The sequence below is a fragment of the Coenobita brevimanus genome, chromosome 60 (genome assembly GCF_032717465.1).
Source record: "Coenobita brevimanus isolate Jiangsu-jjx chromosome 60, ASM3271746v2, whole genome shotgun sequence".
NCBI lineage: Eukaryota > Metazoa > Arthropoda > Malacostraca > Decapoda > Coenobitidae > Coenobita > Coenobita brevimanus.
In genome coordinates this window covers 14,784,596-14,803,304 of record NC_137013.1, presented here as the reverse complement: position 1 = coordinate 14,803,304, position 18,709 = coordinate 14,784,596, and the positions used below count along the sequence as shown (strand labels likewise).

The 18,709-nt window shown below is 41.7% G+C and overlaps 1 protein-coding gene across 1 annotated transcript in view; it reads left to right on the top strand.

Moving 5' to 3' along the window:
* The window catches only part of LOC145403296 (uncharacterized), a 76,491-nt gene that overhangs the window by 38,675 nt on the left and 19,107 nt on the right, over window positions 1-18,709 (top strand). Inside the window, exons 4-7 of the mRNA XM_080275101.1 lie at window positions 3,325-3,435; window positions 11,922-12,136; window positions 12,713-12,837; window positions 17,205-17,406. Coding sequence (XP_080131227.1) covers window positions 3,325-3,435; window positions 11,922-12,136; window positions 12,713-12,837; window positions 17,205-17,406 — 653 coding nt within the window. The remainder of the gene's footprint in view (window positions 1-3,324; window positions 3,436-11,921; window positions 12,137-12,712; window positions 12,838-17,204; window positions 17,407-18,709) is intronic.

Genomic DNA, 18,709 nt, shown 5'->3' with positions numbered 1-18,709 from the left:
GTTCACGGAAACTCGCAGCTTGTTTGACGTATATTTCATACAATTCCATACGCATTTACACTATCAGAATCACAATAATTCCAGCCCTAAAAACACCGGTAATTCTCCCTCCCAACTTCAGGTTTGCCCCTTCACAACACTGTTTCATGCCACACATAACGCTTGCTGGCTCCATAATTTCACCAAGCCATCCACAGTATGTTTCACACAATATATATTTATGCCTTGGCTTCATTTATATACGTATTTCCACTCACGCCATACGGCCTACGGGGGGGGTGGAGTGGTGCAACCCCGCTACACTGACCATGTGTCTGGCTCCAAGGCCCAACGATTGCTAACGGCCAGAATTGCTTTTCAATACATATATGAATGTTCCATCAACAATATCACATCACTATATGTTCACATACAATGTATTATCTCACTGATTCAATAGGGTCTTTGCCTTGGGCAAGAGGAGGAGAATTATGGACGATTTAAAGGGAACCACGAGCTGTCAAACATCACTGGCTGACTGCTCAACAAACACTGAGGTTGGAGGGAGCGGGCTGAGGCTGATAAGGCAAAGCAGTGTTGCCAATGACTTACCTCCAGTAGGCCTTGGCTACCCTAAGACGCGCCAAAAAATCACGCAAATCGGCCTATAAGTTTTTTTCTGACGAATATTTTTGGGCCTTGAAGGGGCCTTAAGGACGCGAGTCGCGTGACTGTGTCTGGCGGAGTGCAAGCCGACATCACGCGAATCGCGCGACTGTGCCTGAAAGGGTTAATATCCCTTTGTACATTATCTGTGCAGTGTATGGCGATGTTTGAAGGATTGGTATAATATACAAGAGGGCAGTAATATGTACTAAGCCAAATAAATTGCTTAGAAAAGAGTGTTAGGGAGCTTCCTTAACCGACGAGAATAAAACCCTTCAATACAGAGGCTTCTAGGTTGCGACAGCCACTGTACTGCAGTTATATTCCTTTCTAATGTTCTTATATTACAATTTAAAAAAAATACGATTTGTAATATTGATGGTATTTCCCTGATGAATATTAGAATGGAAAAATATGATAAATAAGGTTTAACAATTTCGTGCTACATATTATAATGAAAAAATACGATAAATAAAAGATAATATTTCCTGGCTGAATTTTAGAATAAGGCTACGATGAATAAGACTGATAATTCCATGCTATTACAAAAAAAATATGGTGAATAAAAGCCGAAACATTCGCCCACTAATGCTTATCACTGACCATCAATAAAAAAGTATAAGTAATCGACTAGGAATCAGAAGCATAGCATCGTAGCATCGTCAAAATTGGAAAGGCTTATAATTTCGCTGTTTATTCCCGTTGAGTAAATATCACACTAGCATTCAGAGGCATGAAGTCAGGCGTATTATGTCTGTGAAGTTCATTTGGTAGAGCAGGCCTCTGAAGAATTTCTAGCAGTTTCTCTTTAAACAGACTTTTTCTTCACTGAAGATATGATAGAAATGGTGAATCATGGTAAACTAAAAGGAAAAGTTAGATGGTATTGTTTTCTTGCCAAGTCCTCAGGCAATAGGAGGCATAGCATCACGGCTTCACCAAAATTATACACAAACAAACCATATATCTTGGGATACTGCCAACAGAGTTTGGATGTAAGTTGCCCACGTGATTTTGAAATACTTTGGGCACACACACACACACACACACACACACACACACACAGATTGGAAAAGACTGGAAATTTCAAGGTGAAAACCCTTGAAAACAGGTCTGAAAACGACTGGAAAGATCAAGAAGATGAAAGCCTTTGAAATCAGATTGGAAAAGAACTGAATAGATCAAGAACGTGAAAGCCTTTGAAAATAGACTGGAAAAGCACTGAGAAGCTCAAGACACAGAATATAATTATGATGCCTCTATATATCTATCTATATACCTAGGCTGCTTCCCCCCCATCCCTCAAAAAGGGGTAGCTGAGACAGGACGACACACTCCCAATTTACTCATCCACACACACACACACACACACACACACACACACGCACACACACACACACACACACACACACACACACACACACACACAGGATATTATATTATTGCCTCCTTCGGCGGCCAATAATAAGACAAACAATATTTCTCTGCTGAATAGTAAAATGAACTAAATTCGATAAGGCTGAATATAATTCCCTGCTAAATATTACAATGAAAAAAATATGATGATACAGTACAACTGATAATAATTCCCTGATACGAATTATAGTCTGAAAAACGATAATAAATATGATAATAATTTCCTACTACAGCGATTTCTTGACAGTATATATATATATATATATATATATATATATATATATATATATATATATATATATATATATATATATATATATATATTGTTACATAGCCTATGATTTCATCATCCTTTGTATAATTCTAACGTACAGTATGCTGCATGTTTGATCACGATTCGCCTCGTGGCTTCCATAGTGACCAAGCTTCCGTGTTCTACCTCACTCCCCCCTTCTCCTCCCTTATAGAAAAATAAGTCGTTCTTTCTGTTGTTCAGAGCAGGAGTGTCAACTCTTTGTCCCCTATGGCTTCATTTGCGCGTCCTTCTTACAAGTTGTATCAAGCTCTGCTGGCCCCTATATAATGAGCTCAGTCTCTGCATTAATTGCCACTTAGATCTACTCCTCATTTTGTTCACATCTCTGTCCTCCCCTGTACAGTTATTATTATTTTTGTGAGTGCTCAGGAAGTCTCCAACCATCTAGCTGCTGAGTAATTTGAGTATAAGTGTTATTACACTTTTTCTTGTACTGTATAGCATAAGGTGTTGGTTCGTAGGCCTGGTAAGGTTTTTGTGATTAATGTAAAGTTTTTACTGTCAGCCAGTAGTAATAATATTTTGTATCTGTAATAATATATCTTGCATTAACTGAGCATTATCCGGTTTTCTCATTTTATCAGGGCTGACTTAGATAAATTTACTCTTGCTAATTTCGTGTTAATAGAGGCTATTGCAGTTAACCATATATTTAACCTGTTTTTTGCCATTACATTATCTTTATGAGTCCTGAATGTTTAGTTGTTAGTTTGAGCATTAAACTTTGACCTAACTCTTTTGTTTTGAACCTGGAACTTTGCGGGACAGTGGTGATTTTAGTGTTCTCACTTGAAGTGTTCATTATCTCTTTCTGTTCCGTAACAATATATATATATATATATATATATATATATATATATATATATATATATATATATATATATATATATATATATATATATATATATATATAAACTGGTTATGCTCCTTCATGACTGTTTTTTCAGGTCACCACGTCCTTCTCCTGCTACCAACGCACATGGACTACCCTCTCCTGCTGTTGTCCATCCTGTACTGCGGCGCCGTCCTTGTCCCCGTCAACCCATCCCTAACTCAAGGTACTCTACGCCGCTCACACACGGTTGCATTTTCGTTGACTTATTTTCGCGACGCTTATTTAACCCCTTCAGGTTGGTGACATATTTTTTATTGCATTCTTGCTACTACCAAACGATTTCGTTCAGCTTGGGAGAGGTTTTCCTGACAGGAGGGTTGGGTGTAGCCTAAATTAATTAACCCTTTAACAACCAGACATTTTCAACAAAGTATGAGGAAAATGGAAAAATGCATCGGGTAGCAGAAGTTAACCCCTTCAGTCATGTTGCGTATTTCTTACTTTATTTTTGCTACCGCCAGACGATTATACTCAGCCTGGAGGAGACTTGCAGCCGGAAGGGTTAGATACAACCAAGGGCGTAGTCAGGAATTTCCATTGAGGGGGGGGGGCAAATAGTTATAACCGATCAATGCATGGGAATTGATGCAGGGGTCTTAAGAAGTGCTAAAATATTACATATATATATTTTTTTATTTTATCTTCAAACTAAATATACATTGTCCTTTGCATTCTTCATAAAAAATTAACAAATTCTTGATTAATCCGTCAGAAACAATACAATTATTCATTGCCGAGGGACTCTCCTGGGTTGAATAACATCGCCTGGAGGAAGCAGCATTTAATCACCCGGACGGAGAGATCGGAGGCGAGACTGGGATGTGCATATTCATATTTAAAGCAGTAATTACACAGAACCTATTACGTACCTCAAGTCGGTTTGTTTATGTCCGATGGTACTGGCTCACTCTCACAACTTGAATGCTAAGTTGTAGTTGCATGAAATTCCCACTCCCATAACTTGAATGTAAAATCGTGTTTGCATGAAATTCCCACTCCTATAATTTGAATGCCAAATCGTGGTTGCATTTAATTCCCACGCCTACAGTTTGAGTGCTAAGTCACGGCTGGATGAAATTCCGTTTCTCAAACTTGAGTGCTAAGTCGTGGTTGCATGAATACCCACTTCTACAACCTGAATGCTAAGTCGTTGTTGCACAGAATTCGATGAGCCTTAGTTTATGAGGTAAGAGTGAATCTTCATGGTTACAAGACAAGCCCTCCAGTCTGACTGCACTTCTCCATCAGCTGGTCTGAAAGGGGATAGGAGCTTTTGTCAGGTTAAACGCGCTATAGTTGAGTAACACCCCAGACGTGAAAGCCTTTGAAAACGGATTGGAAAAGACTGGAAAGTTCAAGGTGAAAACCCTTGAAAACAGGTCTGAAAACGATTGGAAAGATCAAGAAGGTGAAAGCCTTTGAAAACAGACTGGAAAAGAACTGAAGAGATCAAGAACGTGAAAGCCTTTGAAAACAGACTGGAAAAGCACTGAGAAGCTCAAGACAGAATATTATGAATATAATTATGATGCCTCTATATATCTATCTATATACCTAGGCTGCTTCCCCCCCACCCCCCGAAAAAGGGGTAGCTGAGACAGGACGACACACTCCCAATTTACTCATCCACACACACACACACACACACACACACACACACTTACTCTTATCTTAGCCCCAAGGAGAGAAGGGACAGATCCTCATTGCACCACACAGCATGAGAGTCAACTGTGCAGTGCAGTCAGTGACATCCGCAGCAGGCTCCGACAGCAGAGCTGGTTTACCCCTGCCACATCATAATGGACCCATCCCCTTACCCACGACTGACCTGATCAGCTGATCTGACCATATCTGGGAGAATATCGCCGCGAGGCTCATCGTCATTTATTCACTCACAATTTATCTCCATTCATCCATATCATGTGCAGCCACTCTTCCTTGCTCTACTGTACAGACATCCCTCTCGCACCTAATGCTCTCTTCACACTGTCCATCCTTCATATTCGTGGTCTTTCTTTCAGCCTTACATCCCTCATATCCGATCCATTTACCTTTTTCACCAATCTCTCCTTATCCATTCTCTCCATATGCTTAAACCATCGCAACAGTCTCTGTTCGACATGTTCAGCCATCTCCCGCATAACTCCAGTTCTCCTTTACACTTCATCATTTTTCACTGAGTCCATATGCATTACTCCACGCATACTCCTCAGACACCTCATCTCCATTACATTCAAAGTCTTCTTCTTTGCTACACCCATATTCCATGTTGCAACCCCATATATAAAGTAATCGGTACCTCAACACCCTCATACATCCTTCTCTTGACACCTATTCTAAGTGAACGACATCTAAACACTATTTTCATTCCTTCCAGCACCTTTCCTACTTCATTCATTCTAAACTTCACCTCTACACCTGTTCTTCCAGCCACAGCAACAAGTAACCCTAAATACTTAAACCACTCCACCTCCTCAAGCAACTCACCATTCCAAACTACATTCATGCTCCTACCATCTACCAACCTCGTACACTTCATCACTTTACTCTTATTCTCATTTACTCTTAGTATCCTCCTTTCGCACACCCTTCCAAATTCCTCTACTAACGGTCTCAATCTCTCCTCTGAATCAGCCACCAGTGCGATATCATCCACAAACAGCAGCTGATTCAGGTTCCACTCTCTGCCATGAGCATTTTCCAGACTCAAACCTCTACCCAACACTCTCACATTCACCTCCCTTACAACATCATCCATATAAATATTAAACAACCAAGGTGACATTACACATCCCTGCCACAGCCCCACTCTCACACGAAACCAATCACTCACAGTATTTTCCACTCTTACACATGCTCTACTACTTGCTTATAAACTTTTCACTCCTTTTAACAACCTACCATCTAGTCCATACAATCTCAAAACAGTCCAAAATGCCTCCCTATCAATTCTATCATATGCATTCTCTAAATCCATGAATCCTCAAAACAGATCCTTACCTTTCGCCAAATACTTTTCAAACACCTGTTTCACAGCAAACACCTGATTCATGCATCCTCTCCCTCTCCTAAAGCTACACACCTCATCACCTGTCACTCCTTCTGTACCCTGTCCAACTTTCTTAACACTCTACCATACACCATACCTACAACACTCAAATGACTTAGTCTCCCAAAACTAGTGCAATCATACTGATCACCCTTACTTTTATACAACGGAAGCACTCACGCACTTGCCCAATCAATCGGCACCATATCACTTGCAAATCACACATTCAACCATATTACTAACCACTCAATAATAGTCACTCCACCACCTTTCAGACATTCCACAGTACACCCATCCATACCTGCAGCTTTCCCTGCTTTCATATCCTTTACTGCCTCCTGCGCTTCTTCCATTATGATCAAAGAATCATTCAACTCTCCCAACACATTTAGTCTTTGCACCCTTCTATTTGCCACAATATCAGCCTCCCTTTCCTCCTCCACATTGAACAGTCTTTCAAAATACGCTGCCTATCTCTTCCTTATTGCATCCATCTCAGTTAACATCATTCCATCCTCTGCTTCTACTTGCTCTTCCTTCCCAAACTTTCCTCCTTGCACCCTCTTCACCTCCTTCTAAAACATTTTCTGTTTCTGTTGAAAATTCTCGGTCAACTGCATACCTCAACTCTCATCTGCTGCCAGTTTAGAATCATGCACAGCCCTTTTACACCCTTTTACAGCCCTTTTACACCCTATTCCCCTTTTTACCTTGGTGAAAGTTAAAAAATCGGACCCTTTTTGCAATTCAAGGAATAGGGGGGCTGGGAGATTTGCAGCCATTAGAGCCAATATGTATTAACGATGATAAAACCAATGGGCTTGGTTTGATAGAAAGCCAGTCTTTCCTTTAAGTCCATTAACTCCTTCAGTCCGATTACCTAGTCATCATTTGTGGGGAAGTAAGAAGAAATCTTCTTGTGTAGACTCCACCTCTATTAACTGTACCAGCCTACCTATGTGTTATACCCACACGCTTCTCATATCTTGATTTAAAGGCGGCTATAGTTGGTGCTGTGACCACATGATCAGGTATGGCGTTCCACTTATTTATTGTCCTGTTTGAAATAGAGTTCACCCTCATTGTCTTTCTCCAGTGTGCTCGTTTGTCTAGCTTGAAGGGATGGCCTCTCAGGTTTGTGGTGCTCAATGTGAAGAACTTGAAGGCAGAGACGTCAGAGGATCTTGAAGACCTCTACTGCGTTTCCCCGCATCCTTCTGTCCTCCAGTGTCTGCTTTCCTAAGGCTAAACATCACTCTTCATACTCAAAATCAGCCAACTCCAATACTAGTTTTGTGGCTCTGCACTGGATCCTTTTCAGTAAGTCGATGTCTTTGACAAGATGTGGGGACCAGCACCTTGCTCCATTGTCTAGAATTGGTCTGACCAGGGTGGTATACAGCGATCATAGCATCTCCTTGTTCTGGTACTCAAAGTTCCTTTTTATTACACCAAGTCTGCTGTTGGCCTTTGCTGCTACTATGGCTATGTGTGTTGAGGACTTCAGGTCTGTTGAGATCAGGGCTCCAAGGTCCTTTTCGCCTGCAGACTTTCCCAAGGTATTTCCATTCAGGCTGTAGTCACTTCTTCGGTTATGGCTTCCAAAGTGCATTGTTTTGCATTTTGCAGGGTTGAAGGTCAGAAGCCACTTGTTGCTCCCAGCCTGCCCATGTCCCTCTGTAGAGCTTCTACATTCTCCTGCGTTCTTATTGGCCTGTAAATCTTAGTATCGTTGGCAATACGCTAGCCTGTGATTCGAGATTCGAGACCAGGTCGTTGACATATGCTGCGAAGAGGGCAGGGCCCAGAACTGATCCCTGCAGCACTCCGCTGTGCACCGGTAGCAAATCCAAGTAGGTGCCCCTTACTCAGACCCTGTGGGATCGGTTCGCCAAGAAGTTTGCCAGCCATCTCTTTACATTCCCTCTGATCCCTTGCAAGTTCAGTTAAACAATCAGTCTATTGTGTAGTACTCTGTCAAATGCTTTTTCATAATCCAGGTATTGTACGTCAGCGCCTACCTTTTTGTCTACTGCATTTGTGATATCCTCCAAATACGTATACAGGTTCGTCACACAGCTCCTCTTGCTCCTGAACCCGTGTTGGGTGTCTGTTATAATGTTGTTCCTTTCCAGGTGACTGACTACTTCATTCCTTATCAGGGCCTCCATCATCATGCATACAATGGTAGTTAAGGGACACAGGTCTATAGTTCAAGGGGTCACTCTTATATCCTTTTTTGAAGATTGGCGTGCTGTTCGCCCTGTGCCAGTCTCTCGGTACTATACCAGTGTCCATGGATGAGTGGAAGATACTGGTCAAAGGGTAGCACAGTTCATCCACACAGGATTTTTAGCACCACTGGTGAGACACCGTCAGGGCCAGGGCATTTAGTGATATTAATATCTTACACACACTGTCTTCATGAACCTCTACTGTCAGTATTTCTTCTCCTTGTGAAGCTACATCTGGGACTGGCATAGCTTGTGTCGCATCTTCCTTTACAAATACTGTGTTGAAAGCCTTGTTCATGGCTTCTGCTGAATCTTTATTTGTGCTGATCAGTGCACTTTCTAAAGTCCATACTCTTGTTACTTTTTCTTTCACGTTTGTCTTGGATCTTACATAGGCCCAGAAGTGCTTTGTATTCTTCATGGAATCCTGTGCCACTTTCTTTTCGTAATTGAACTTTGCTTACCGCACCTCCACTGTCGCTCGGTTTCTGGCTACAAGGTACTTCTGTCTTCTACGGGGTGTCTTCTTGCATCGGTAGTTCTGCCACGCCACTTCCTCTCTTGAATTATGGCCCGGAGTCTGTTGTTCATCCACTATGGCTTACTGCACTGTTGCCTACTGACATACAATAGTACACAACAGTACACTGTTGTATGTTTCTAGAAACTTGTTCCACATTTCCTTAATGTCACAGTCTTCAAATAAATCATCCTAATTAACTTCTCCAAAACAGCTCTTTCATGTGCTCCCTGTCAGCCTTATGATGGTTCAACCTTGATAATACATTATCACTTGACTCTAGCTTGCTGTCTCCGTTGAAGGTGAATAAAATAACTGCGTGCTTCCTGCCTCTACTTCACTGTCTGATTTTAAGAATACTAGGTCTAGTCTTGACGGATTTTCTGTATCTCTGAGGTGTGTCCAATCTTGCATATGCTGTGTTAAGAAACAGTCAGCAACAGAGTCCAGGAAAATATTGTCTGCCCATAATCCTGTGTACCTTCTGTTACTGTGTTCTCCTCCCAGTTTATGTTACTGTACTTGAAGTCTCCACATATGAGTAATTACTGATTTCTGCTACATATATACCTCTCACTCTCTCTTATCACATCATTTATTCTGGTGTTGTTTTATGCACTCGATGAGGGGGTTTTGTAGATGGTTCCTAATACTATACTTTGTCCTCTGTTGCATTTGACTTCACACCACACAGTCTCCTTTGCTAAATGGCTTGATAAATGAGTAACTGTGTTCTCCTCAACCTGTATTACCCTTTTTTTTTTTTTTTTTACTAAAATTGCTACTCCGCCTCCTGGTGCTGCCTGATCCTGTCTGTCGTTCCTTATGGCCTGGTAATGATGAGTATCAAATTAACTTGCATTCATCATATCGCTGTTCGTTTTGGTCTCAGTAAAAAAGACTAAATCAGGCTCCTCCTCCATCAGTATGGCATTCAGTTCTGCTGTCTTATTACTCAAGCCATCCAGGTTAGTGTATAAACATTTGTACCTGTGGTGTGGGTCATCGCTGTTATTCTTACTGTCCATAGGAGCGGGTACGAAAGGAGGTCTGCCCTTGAGCCTGCCCCTTCTTAGAGACCCTAATCACTCTGTTATTCTTGTGGTCGATAATCCATTTATGTTGTGACTCTTCTGGTTCATCCTTGTTTTTTTTCCTCCGCCTGTGCAATCAGTTCCTTCCTGGCCAGCCGGGCTTTCTTGCTTGAGTCACGAAAGATTCTTATTTCACTATCCCCAGATTGCATTTTCACACTGGAGGCAGCAATGATTACTATTTTCACCATTTCTTCTGACTGCAACCTTACTCTTAATAGCCTTGGTTTGTTCCACTCGATCTATCTCCTCTCTGGCCATTGCGGAGCCTGTCGGTGTCAGTGATGCTAATATCCTCGGGTTTTAGTTTCAGCTGTACTGCGAAGAGTTCTGCAACTGAATTCAGATTTCCAATCTTGCCAGTTTGACGATCATCTGTGTTTGGTTCTGGCATACTGGTTAGGATTATGTTCCTGCTTCTATAGGCTCTATCCCTCTCATCTGAAACAGCAGCCCTGATCTCGTCCAGGATTTCTTCCCTTACTTTACTGATAGTATTTGTGACAAATCGCGTGATCTCTTCAGTGATTGTATTTTCCACTACTACCTCTTGTTCATTTAGTTTTTCACACACGGTTTTCTCCAGATCACTGTATTGCCTACTGACCTTCTGTGCAATTTCTTCTAGTTTCTTTGTTCTTCTGTCCACCTGTTCCTTTAATGGGGCAAGAATGGTTAGAAACTGGTTTGCCAGCTCCTCACAGTTCCGTACGGTGCAGTAAAACTTCACTTTCATCGCAATTTTCATCAAAAGTTTATATTCCTCACTGGACATCCATCACACTTAGCATGGACCCAATATTTGCAACAGTCACATTGCATACCTTCACTATTTTTCCCTGTCTTTGTCACTCGAGTGTTGCAGTATCCACAAATTTCCAACTTTGTTTCCTAGGTGGTTTGCGATGGTGTGGGGTGGCCTGTTTTGTCCGTCATCTTGGGCACGCTTGTAACCTAGCCTGCGTCTGCAGTCGTATGGTTAGCAATGTGGCGTAACACGCTGGCTAAATGTAATCGTACCGTTATTCCCCCACTATTAATTGACTGAGGTAGGCTGATGTGATGGTCCTAGCTGGTCTGGTCATGAAGACATCGAAGATTTCTGGAGCAGCACCGAGCACACGTTCTATCGCCATTTGCGATATATATATATATATATATATATATATATATATATATATATATATATATATATATATATATATATATATATATATACTGATTTTATTTAGGTTTGTTTCTTAAGAGGCTCCCCAAAAGCGGTACTGCAGCTTAATTCATACTACTGTATATCCAGATGATTTTCTTCCACTCCAGGAAGGCCTCTCCCATTGAAGGGGTTAATCAGTGCTATATCCAGCCTCTGGCCCCCCCTCACTTCGAAAAGCTTCTCCTAAGCTGAATGAAATTGTATAAAGATAGCAAGAATAAACAAGCAGACATCATCCAGAGAGTGCATACCTCCGCCATCGCCTGTACCATACAACTCAGATTACCACCAAAATTAAATCAATTCTTCCTCGGCTCATGACCCACATATCCATAGAATTTCAGTGAAATCCATCAATAACCTCATGAAACATCTTGTGGACAAACCAACTGACAAACAGGGATGAGTACATAACCTTCCTCAACTCCACTGGCGGAGGTAAACAAACTGCGTCACCGGGTTCAAGAGATTATGAAAACAAATAACCATTCTTATCTGTTTACAATAACAAAAACATCACTATTTATCCATCTTGTCCCTAGACGAGTTGATCCATGCCCTGAAGGTGAGCGAAGCAAAGTGGGCGCTGGTGCATGAGGCCTTCACCGATATATTGGCCGGGGCACGAGATAAGCTACCTGAAGGAAGTGTGAGGGGCGTGTGGGTGGTGGAGGCAGATAGCACACACCCAAGCCCACAACACACGTCATCCCTCGCCACCCTCACTTCTCACCACCCTGTCCCTCCCGTCACAAAGGTTACTATATTACTTTGTTTACCATCATCCTTCCTTGTTATTCTTTTTCTTCATCATCATCATCATCATCATCTTCGTCTTCTTCTTCTTCTTTTTCTTCTTCTCCTTTCTTCTCATTTTTAGACGTCCCGTGTTCGTATTGATCAACTCGCTTAAGTATAAAACTGATTATTTATGCTTTTATTTAACCCCTTTCATCCAATGACGTATATCTGACCGCACTTTCGCAACCTCCATGCCATATTTTTTATCTAACGAGGACTCTGTGAAATGGAAGTGTTAGATATAGCATTTATTAAACCCTTCACTAATTGACAGCCTTCTTAACTTAAATATAGAATATCTGGTGGTTGCCTAAGTAAGTGTTAAATATACTGTATGTCATACTACTGAAGAGGTTAATGAAAACAACCAATGAAATCTGCCCCAAAACTGAGTGAATAATAACTTGAGAAAATATGACAAAGCTAAATTATTTCTGACCATAAATCATTGTATGGAGAATTGCTTATCGTAAGAACTGGCTGAGATCCTTTAGGAATATGCCTCCTGAACTTTTCCTCCGGGTGCGCGCAGGGAGAGGGAGCCTCTCACGTGAGTCGGTGGGTGGGTATGATGCCGTTCTCCTCCGGCACCACAGGGCTGCCCAAGGGGGTACTGGTCACACATCAGGCCCTCCTGCTGGAACTCGTACGTCAGCCGTGAGTTTATATGTGTTTCTTCATGGAGCCTCCAAAAGGTAGTAATGATGATGATGATGATGATGATGATGATAATGATGATGTTAATATCTTTCAAAATCAGGATTGAAATTAAAATTGACTTTCGTTTTGATAAACGTTGCACCCTTTCTGTAGGAAGACTCTTTTTTTCTTCCTTGGAATTTCCAGACCAAACTTAAGCTTATGAGAAACATCTGAATCTGACGTGGTTAGAAAAATACCCCCACTAATTTCTCTACTAAGATGACAGCAATTAAGATTTTACTCACGCTACAGTGAGACAGTTCTACGTAGCTCCAGGATGTAGTCGAGAAGGGGGGGCTTGTAATATGGTGTTCTGTCTGATGTGTTGTATTTCCTTGTTCGTGAAATGAATACTGGTAAGTAGGTGGTTTCTTCATTGCTGGTGTAGGGGTGTATAATTGCCAGTGCTGGGGTGTCTGGAGGTGGGATATCGTTGAAGTGAGGCTGGTAAAATCTGTGTGGTGATTGCTTTATATGCTTAGGTGTGCTGTGTGGCTCTCTCATACTGTAACGGTGTTGTTGTGTGTTAATGTAGGTTGCCACATAGAACTGTGTGCCCCTTATGTCAAGATATTGTCTAACAGGGATGACTTTTGTTTCAAAATGGAAGTGAGATGTGGGAGTGGTGTTTGTGCAGTCAGTGATCATGCGTAGCGCGTTGTTCTGTATGGTGTGGAAGATGTAGCAGTGGGTGTTAGATAAGAATGGGACCCATGTCGGGAGGCATACGATATCACTGATCTGATATACTGTTTGCCGAGCCAGAAAAGTGTTTCCATTTGTTGCCCAAAGTCTGTGCAAGTTAGAAGCAAAACTGGTCAGGTATAAGAGTGAATATTGAATAAAAAATAATTAAACACAATAATATGAATACACATATTAGGTTCATTGCGGAAGAATGCGAAATTCAAGTGTAAACTGCCAGTCAAACTGATAAATGAGAAACAAATTAGCAACCGTTTAGAATGTTATATCTGAACAGCCTATATTTTTTGATATAGTGTATTCATATCTAATAATTCAAACTAGTTTTCGGACAAGTATTTCCCATTTTCAGCGCATCTAACCAATCAAAGAGACTCTAACAAATCACTAAGACGAAATATTTAAAACACAGAAAGCTACCACTATTCCAAAATACGTACCGTGTGAGATAACCGTATAATGAGCTGATATGTAAGACCCCATAATATGAACAAAGCATCATAGTGTATCATGTGGTAGTATTTTCGAGAGTCTCACCCTTCTTAACCTTGATCAGAAGAGGGCAAGAGCTGATATTGATAAAACTCTCGCCCGAAACTTGCCAGGTTTCATCACCCTCTCCTGACTGTGGCGAAGCAAGAGTTAAAAGAGAGTGGTGGGATGTGTGTTAGGGAAGTAAAGGGGCATAACTTCTTAATGTTAACACTGGAGATACAGGTGCAAGTAGCAAGTGCATAAGAGGCACTTTCCTGTACATATGCAGGCCTGTCGATTGATATACATTTATGGTACTAGAATAAACATTTATTTCTCTATGCAAGTAAGAAGGAACCAAAGGCTAGAAGCCCGCGAACTGTTCCGCCTAGAAAAAATGAAAGCAAGATAATAAAGAGACAAATTCAACATCCGTTCATTTCGAGATGCCTGGACACACTGAGTTTAAAAGACTGGAGGTCAATGGCGGTAGGAAATACCAATAAAAGAAGACTGTCCAGAGATGGCCTGTTGCATAGGTTGCATGAAGGACTGGGAGTAACGGTTAACTCTTGTATTACGCAGCTGGACAGAAATGGGATGAGAGCATGCTGCTAGATAGTTGGTACTCACTCGCCGAAGTGATGGAGGGATGTAAGCAGGCGGTTTAGAGGAACAGTAACCGAGGCAGCGACAGAAAAGAGATAAAGATGCAACAGTGCGGCGGAGAGATAGATGTTGAAGGAATCAAGTAGGAGGAGGAGAGTTAGTGAGACGAAAAACCTTTGACTCCACCTTGTTGAGAAGAGCTGTATGTGGGGAGCCTCCCCACATATGAGAGTTGTACCCAACACAGGGGTAAATAAAACCCGTGGATAAGAGCAGCAACTATGCGAGGGTAATGTAGGCACAGTGTCTGCTTAGCACACCTAATCTCTTGAAAGTAGGTTTTACAAGAGAGGTAAAATGATCTTGCCAAGAAAACTCTCGGGAGAATGAGACCCCAAGATGATGCAGGATTGAGCTGTATATGGTTAAAAATTAGAGGATACTCCTGTGGTAGATTCTGACTGGTCGAAAGAAGTTGAAACTTAATTTTTGATGCAGTAAAACAACCAGATTACTTTTACCCTAATGAGAGATATGAGCCAAGTCAAAAATAAAGTGTGCCATAGCCTCATCCCTTGTTTGTTGAAGTAACTACTGAGACTGATGCTGTGAGAAGCCAGTGGAAAAGTGAAGGATGGACTCATCAGCGCATGAGTGGATAAGGTTAGATGTCAGCTTAGGTCACTGATGAATAAAAGGAAGAGAGTTGGTGACAGGACAGAGCCATGAAGAACACCACTACAGATAGCCCTGGGAAAAGAACAGTGATCGGCTACATCAGCAGCTACAGGAGACCAGTAAGGAGGCTAGAGATGAAGGCACAGATGGAAAGAAGGATAGAAATCGTAAGAAGGCAGTTTGGATACTAAACTTTTTGCCATACTCAATCGAAAGCCTTTGAGATGTCAAGTGCAACGGTAAAACTTTCGCCAAAGTCCCTAAAAGAGGATGACTGGGAGTCTGAAAGGAAGGTTAGGAAATCGCCAGTTGAGCGTCCCTGGCGGAACCCATACAGACGATCAGAAAGGTTATGATATGAAAAGTGCAAGGTATAAATTCATGTATCTTGATCTCATGGCTTTCCCTTCCTATTTCTGGATCATACACACTAGAAATACTAGCAGAAGCTAGGACGACATTTTTTTTTCTTAATCTCTCTCTCTCTCTCTCTCTCTCTCTCTCTCTCTCTCTCTCTCTCTCTCTCTCAATCTATCTATCTATCTATCTATCTCTATCTCTTTATAATAATATGCCTTAATCCCGCATGGGGTGGCCACAAACAAATCTCCTCCATGGCTCCCTTTCCTTTGCAGTTTGGCTGCCTTCCCTCCAACTCACAATCCTCTCCCTCGTATATCTCTCCATTCCATCTCTCTAATCCTTGGTCTTCTCCTTCCCCCCCCCCACCTCGATCTCGTTCACTTTTCTAGTCGGTGTCTCACTGATTTAAATGTATACAGACACTTATAAACGGTACAGTAACATGCACTGGATTAAAAAATAAAATCATGATAATACCACAGCAAAGCAAAATCAGAGGTTTTCGTGAGCATAGTGTGAGTAGAACCAATGCTGAATGTGGAGGTGGTGGTGTTATGTGGCTTTGTGGTGATGTCTAGAGATGAGCTGGTGGTGGTGATTGTTGTTGTTGTGGTAGAGGCTCGGATCGAAGGGGATAATAACATAACGGATTACGAAATTACTGCAAACTTTTCATTGTAAGTTGGCCTAAAATTGCCATCTCTCCATCTTGAATGGCGAGCCATAACAACAGATTAATACTATAATTTGATGTTATCGTCCTTTTACTTTAACTTGATTGCGAATTTTGTCGTTTTGAAACTTTTTTCGCGTAGTTTAGTGGCAGGATAGGAAAAATGCTGTGGTTTTACCTCGTTTTCATTGCACTTTTCGTGACTAGACACATATTCTAGCCTTCATCTCATGTTACAGCTCAATATTCAAGATGGAAAGATGGTAACTTTGGGCCATGTTAGAACAGAAAGAGCACAGCCATTAAAAAAAAAAAAAGTAGTGCCGCGGAAAGGATGAAAAGAGGTAATAGTGTCTTACTCTGCCACTGAGCTGCGTGAAACAAGCATCAAATTGGACGAAAATCTGGGCCAAGTTGAAGTACGAGGAGTATATTGATGTGTTGGTGATGCTAGGTCATGGTTAAGCTACGTGACAGAAGCATCAAAATGGACGAAACTCTGGGCCAAGTTAACATAAAACTGTGAAGGATGATGAGATGGTGTCGCATGTTCACGGTTAAGCTGCGTAAAATAAGCATGAAAAAGGATGAATTCTGAATGAAGTTGAAGTAAATGAGTACAGTGAATATTGGGAGGTTTATGGTTAAGCTGAGTGGAATAAGCATGAAAAAGGACTAACATCTGGGCCAAGTAAATAGAGTCTAGAGGTGTGAATGTTTTGGCAGGCACACAGAGAAGCTAGACTGCATGAATTAAGCATGAAAAAGAACGAGAATCTAGGCCAGGTAAATAGAGTCTAGAGGTGTGATGTTTTGGCAGGTACCTGGCTAAGCTACGTGAGGCGAGTGGGCAAGCAGTAGTAAGACCCCAGGAAAGGAACCGCACCCAGCTGCTTATTTTGCCGGTGACCCATCTATACGGACACGGTATGGTCATTTCATCGCTCCTGTGGGGAGGTACCATCTACTTTCTTACTAAGTTCTCGCCTACTGCCTATTTCCACGCCATAGAAAAGTACAAGGTGAGGCAGACAAAAAAATGCAGACAGACAGGTAGACAGAGAGAGAGACACACAAGCAGACACAGGTACAGAGGCACACACACACACACACACACACACACACACACACACACACACACACACACACACACACACACACACACACACACACACACACACACACACACACACACACACACACACACACACACACACACACACGCTAAATGTTACTTTTGTTGTTCCCATATCCCTAGTGATGTATTCTAATTTCTGCTCGAACTTCACAGGATATGGGTTGTAAAGAGGTACGAGGTAGTTGCATGAATGTTCTAAGGCGATAATGAAGACAGAGAGATGAAGTGATGAAGGTGGTGATGAGAGTAGCTGGGCGGGGCGGACAGAAAATGGAGAAGGTAGTGCTAATGTGTAACTGTGTAACCTGGGATGGTTTAGCAGCTGAAGATGAATGCTCGAAATTCTGTACATACTCTGACTGGAGATGGACATGAAGGAATATGTATTATCATTACTGCATATACAAATCCGCTGTTAACCCTAAAATGGACAGGGCCTCAGTTAAGTGGTGGATTACGGTTATCATCAAAAGAAACTGTTCAGCTGAGGAAAATCACTGCTCTCAAACGGGTTAAATTTAAGCAATAACGGATTCAAACCCCGAAAGCCACAGAACAACATTTTCAACTGCAGCTCCTTCATTCTTTTGGCACATCCATCCACACGGACATCTGACTCCGAGCGTCATCTGGGACAGTACACCAGTAAAGCGCGCTTTGTGGGCGCGTGACGAGCGAGCGAGAGTCTGTACATACACCTATCTCCATAATTTCATCTTGGTGTAAACTTTCAACATTTCTGGTGAGGTAGTTGAAAAATAATAGATTTTTTTTTTTCCTCTCTCTCTCTCTCTCTCTCTCTCTCTCTCTCTCTCTCTCTCACACACACACACACACACACACACACACACACACACACACACACACACACACACACACACACACACACACACACACACACATGCGCGCGCGACATATGAAGTCGAAAACAACTCATACTTTTCATGTGTCTCCTTCATGGTGTTTTGAATAGATTTCATAGTGGGGCATGTCAGTTGAAGCCCTCGGTAGATTCCCATGGAAAACTGAGATTTTTTTGGTCTCCTGAGCACACAACATACAGCTGAAAACAAAATTTATTGAATTTATGTACTACCTTCTGAAAGAATCTCTGCTCTATCTTACATAATAAAAAAGTTATTAGATTCTGAAAACCATCGAGGTTGGGCCGTGTCGTGTCGGACTGG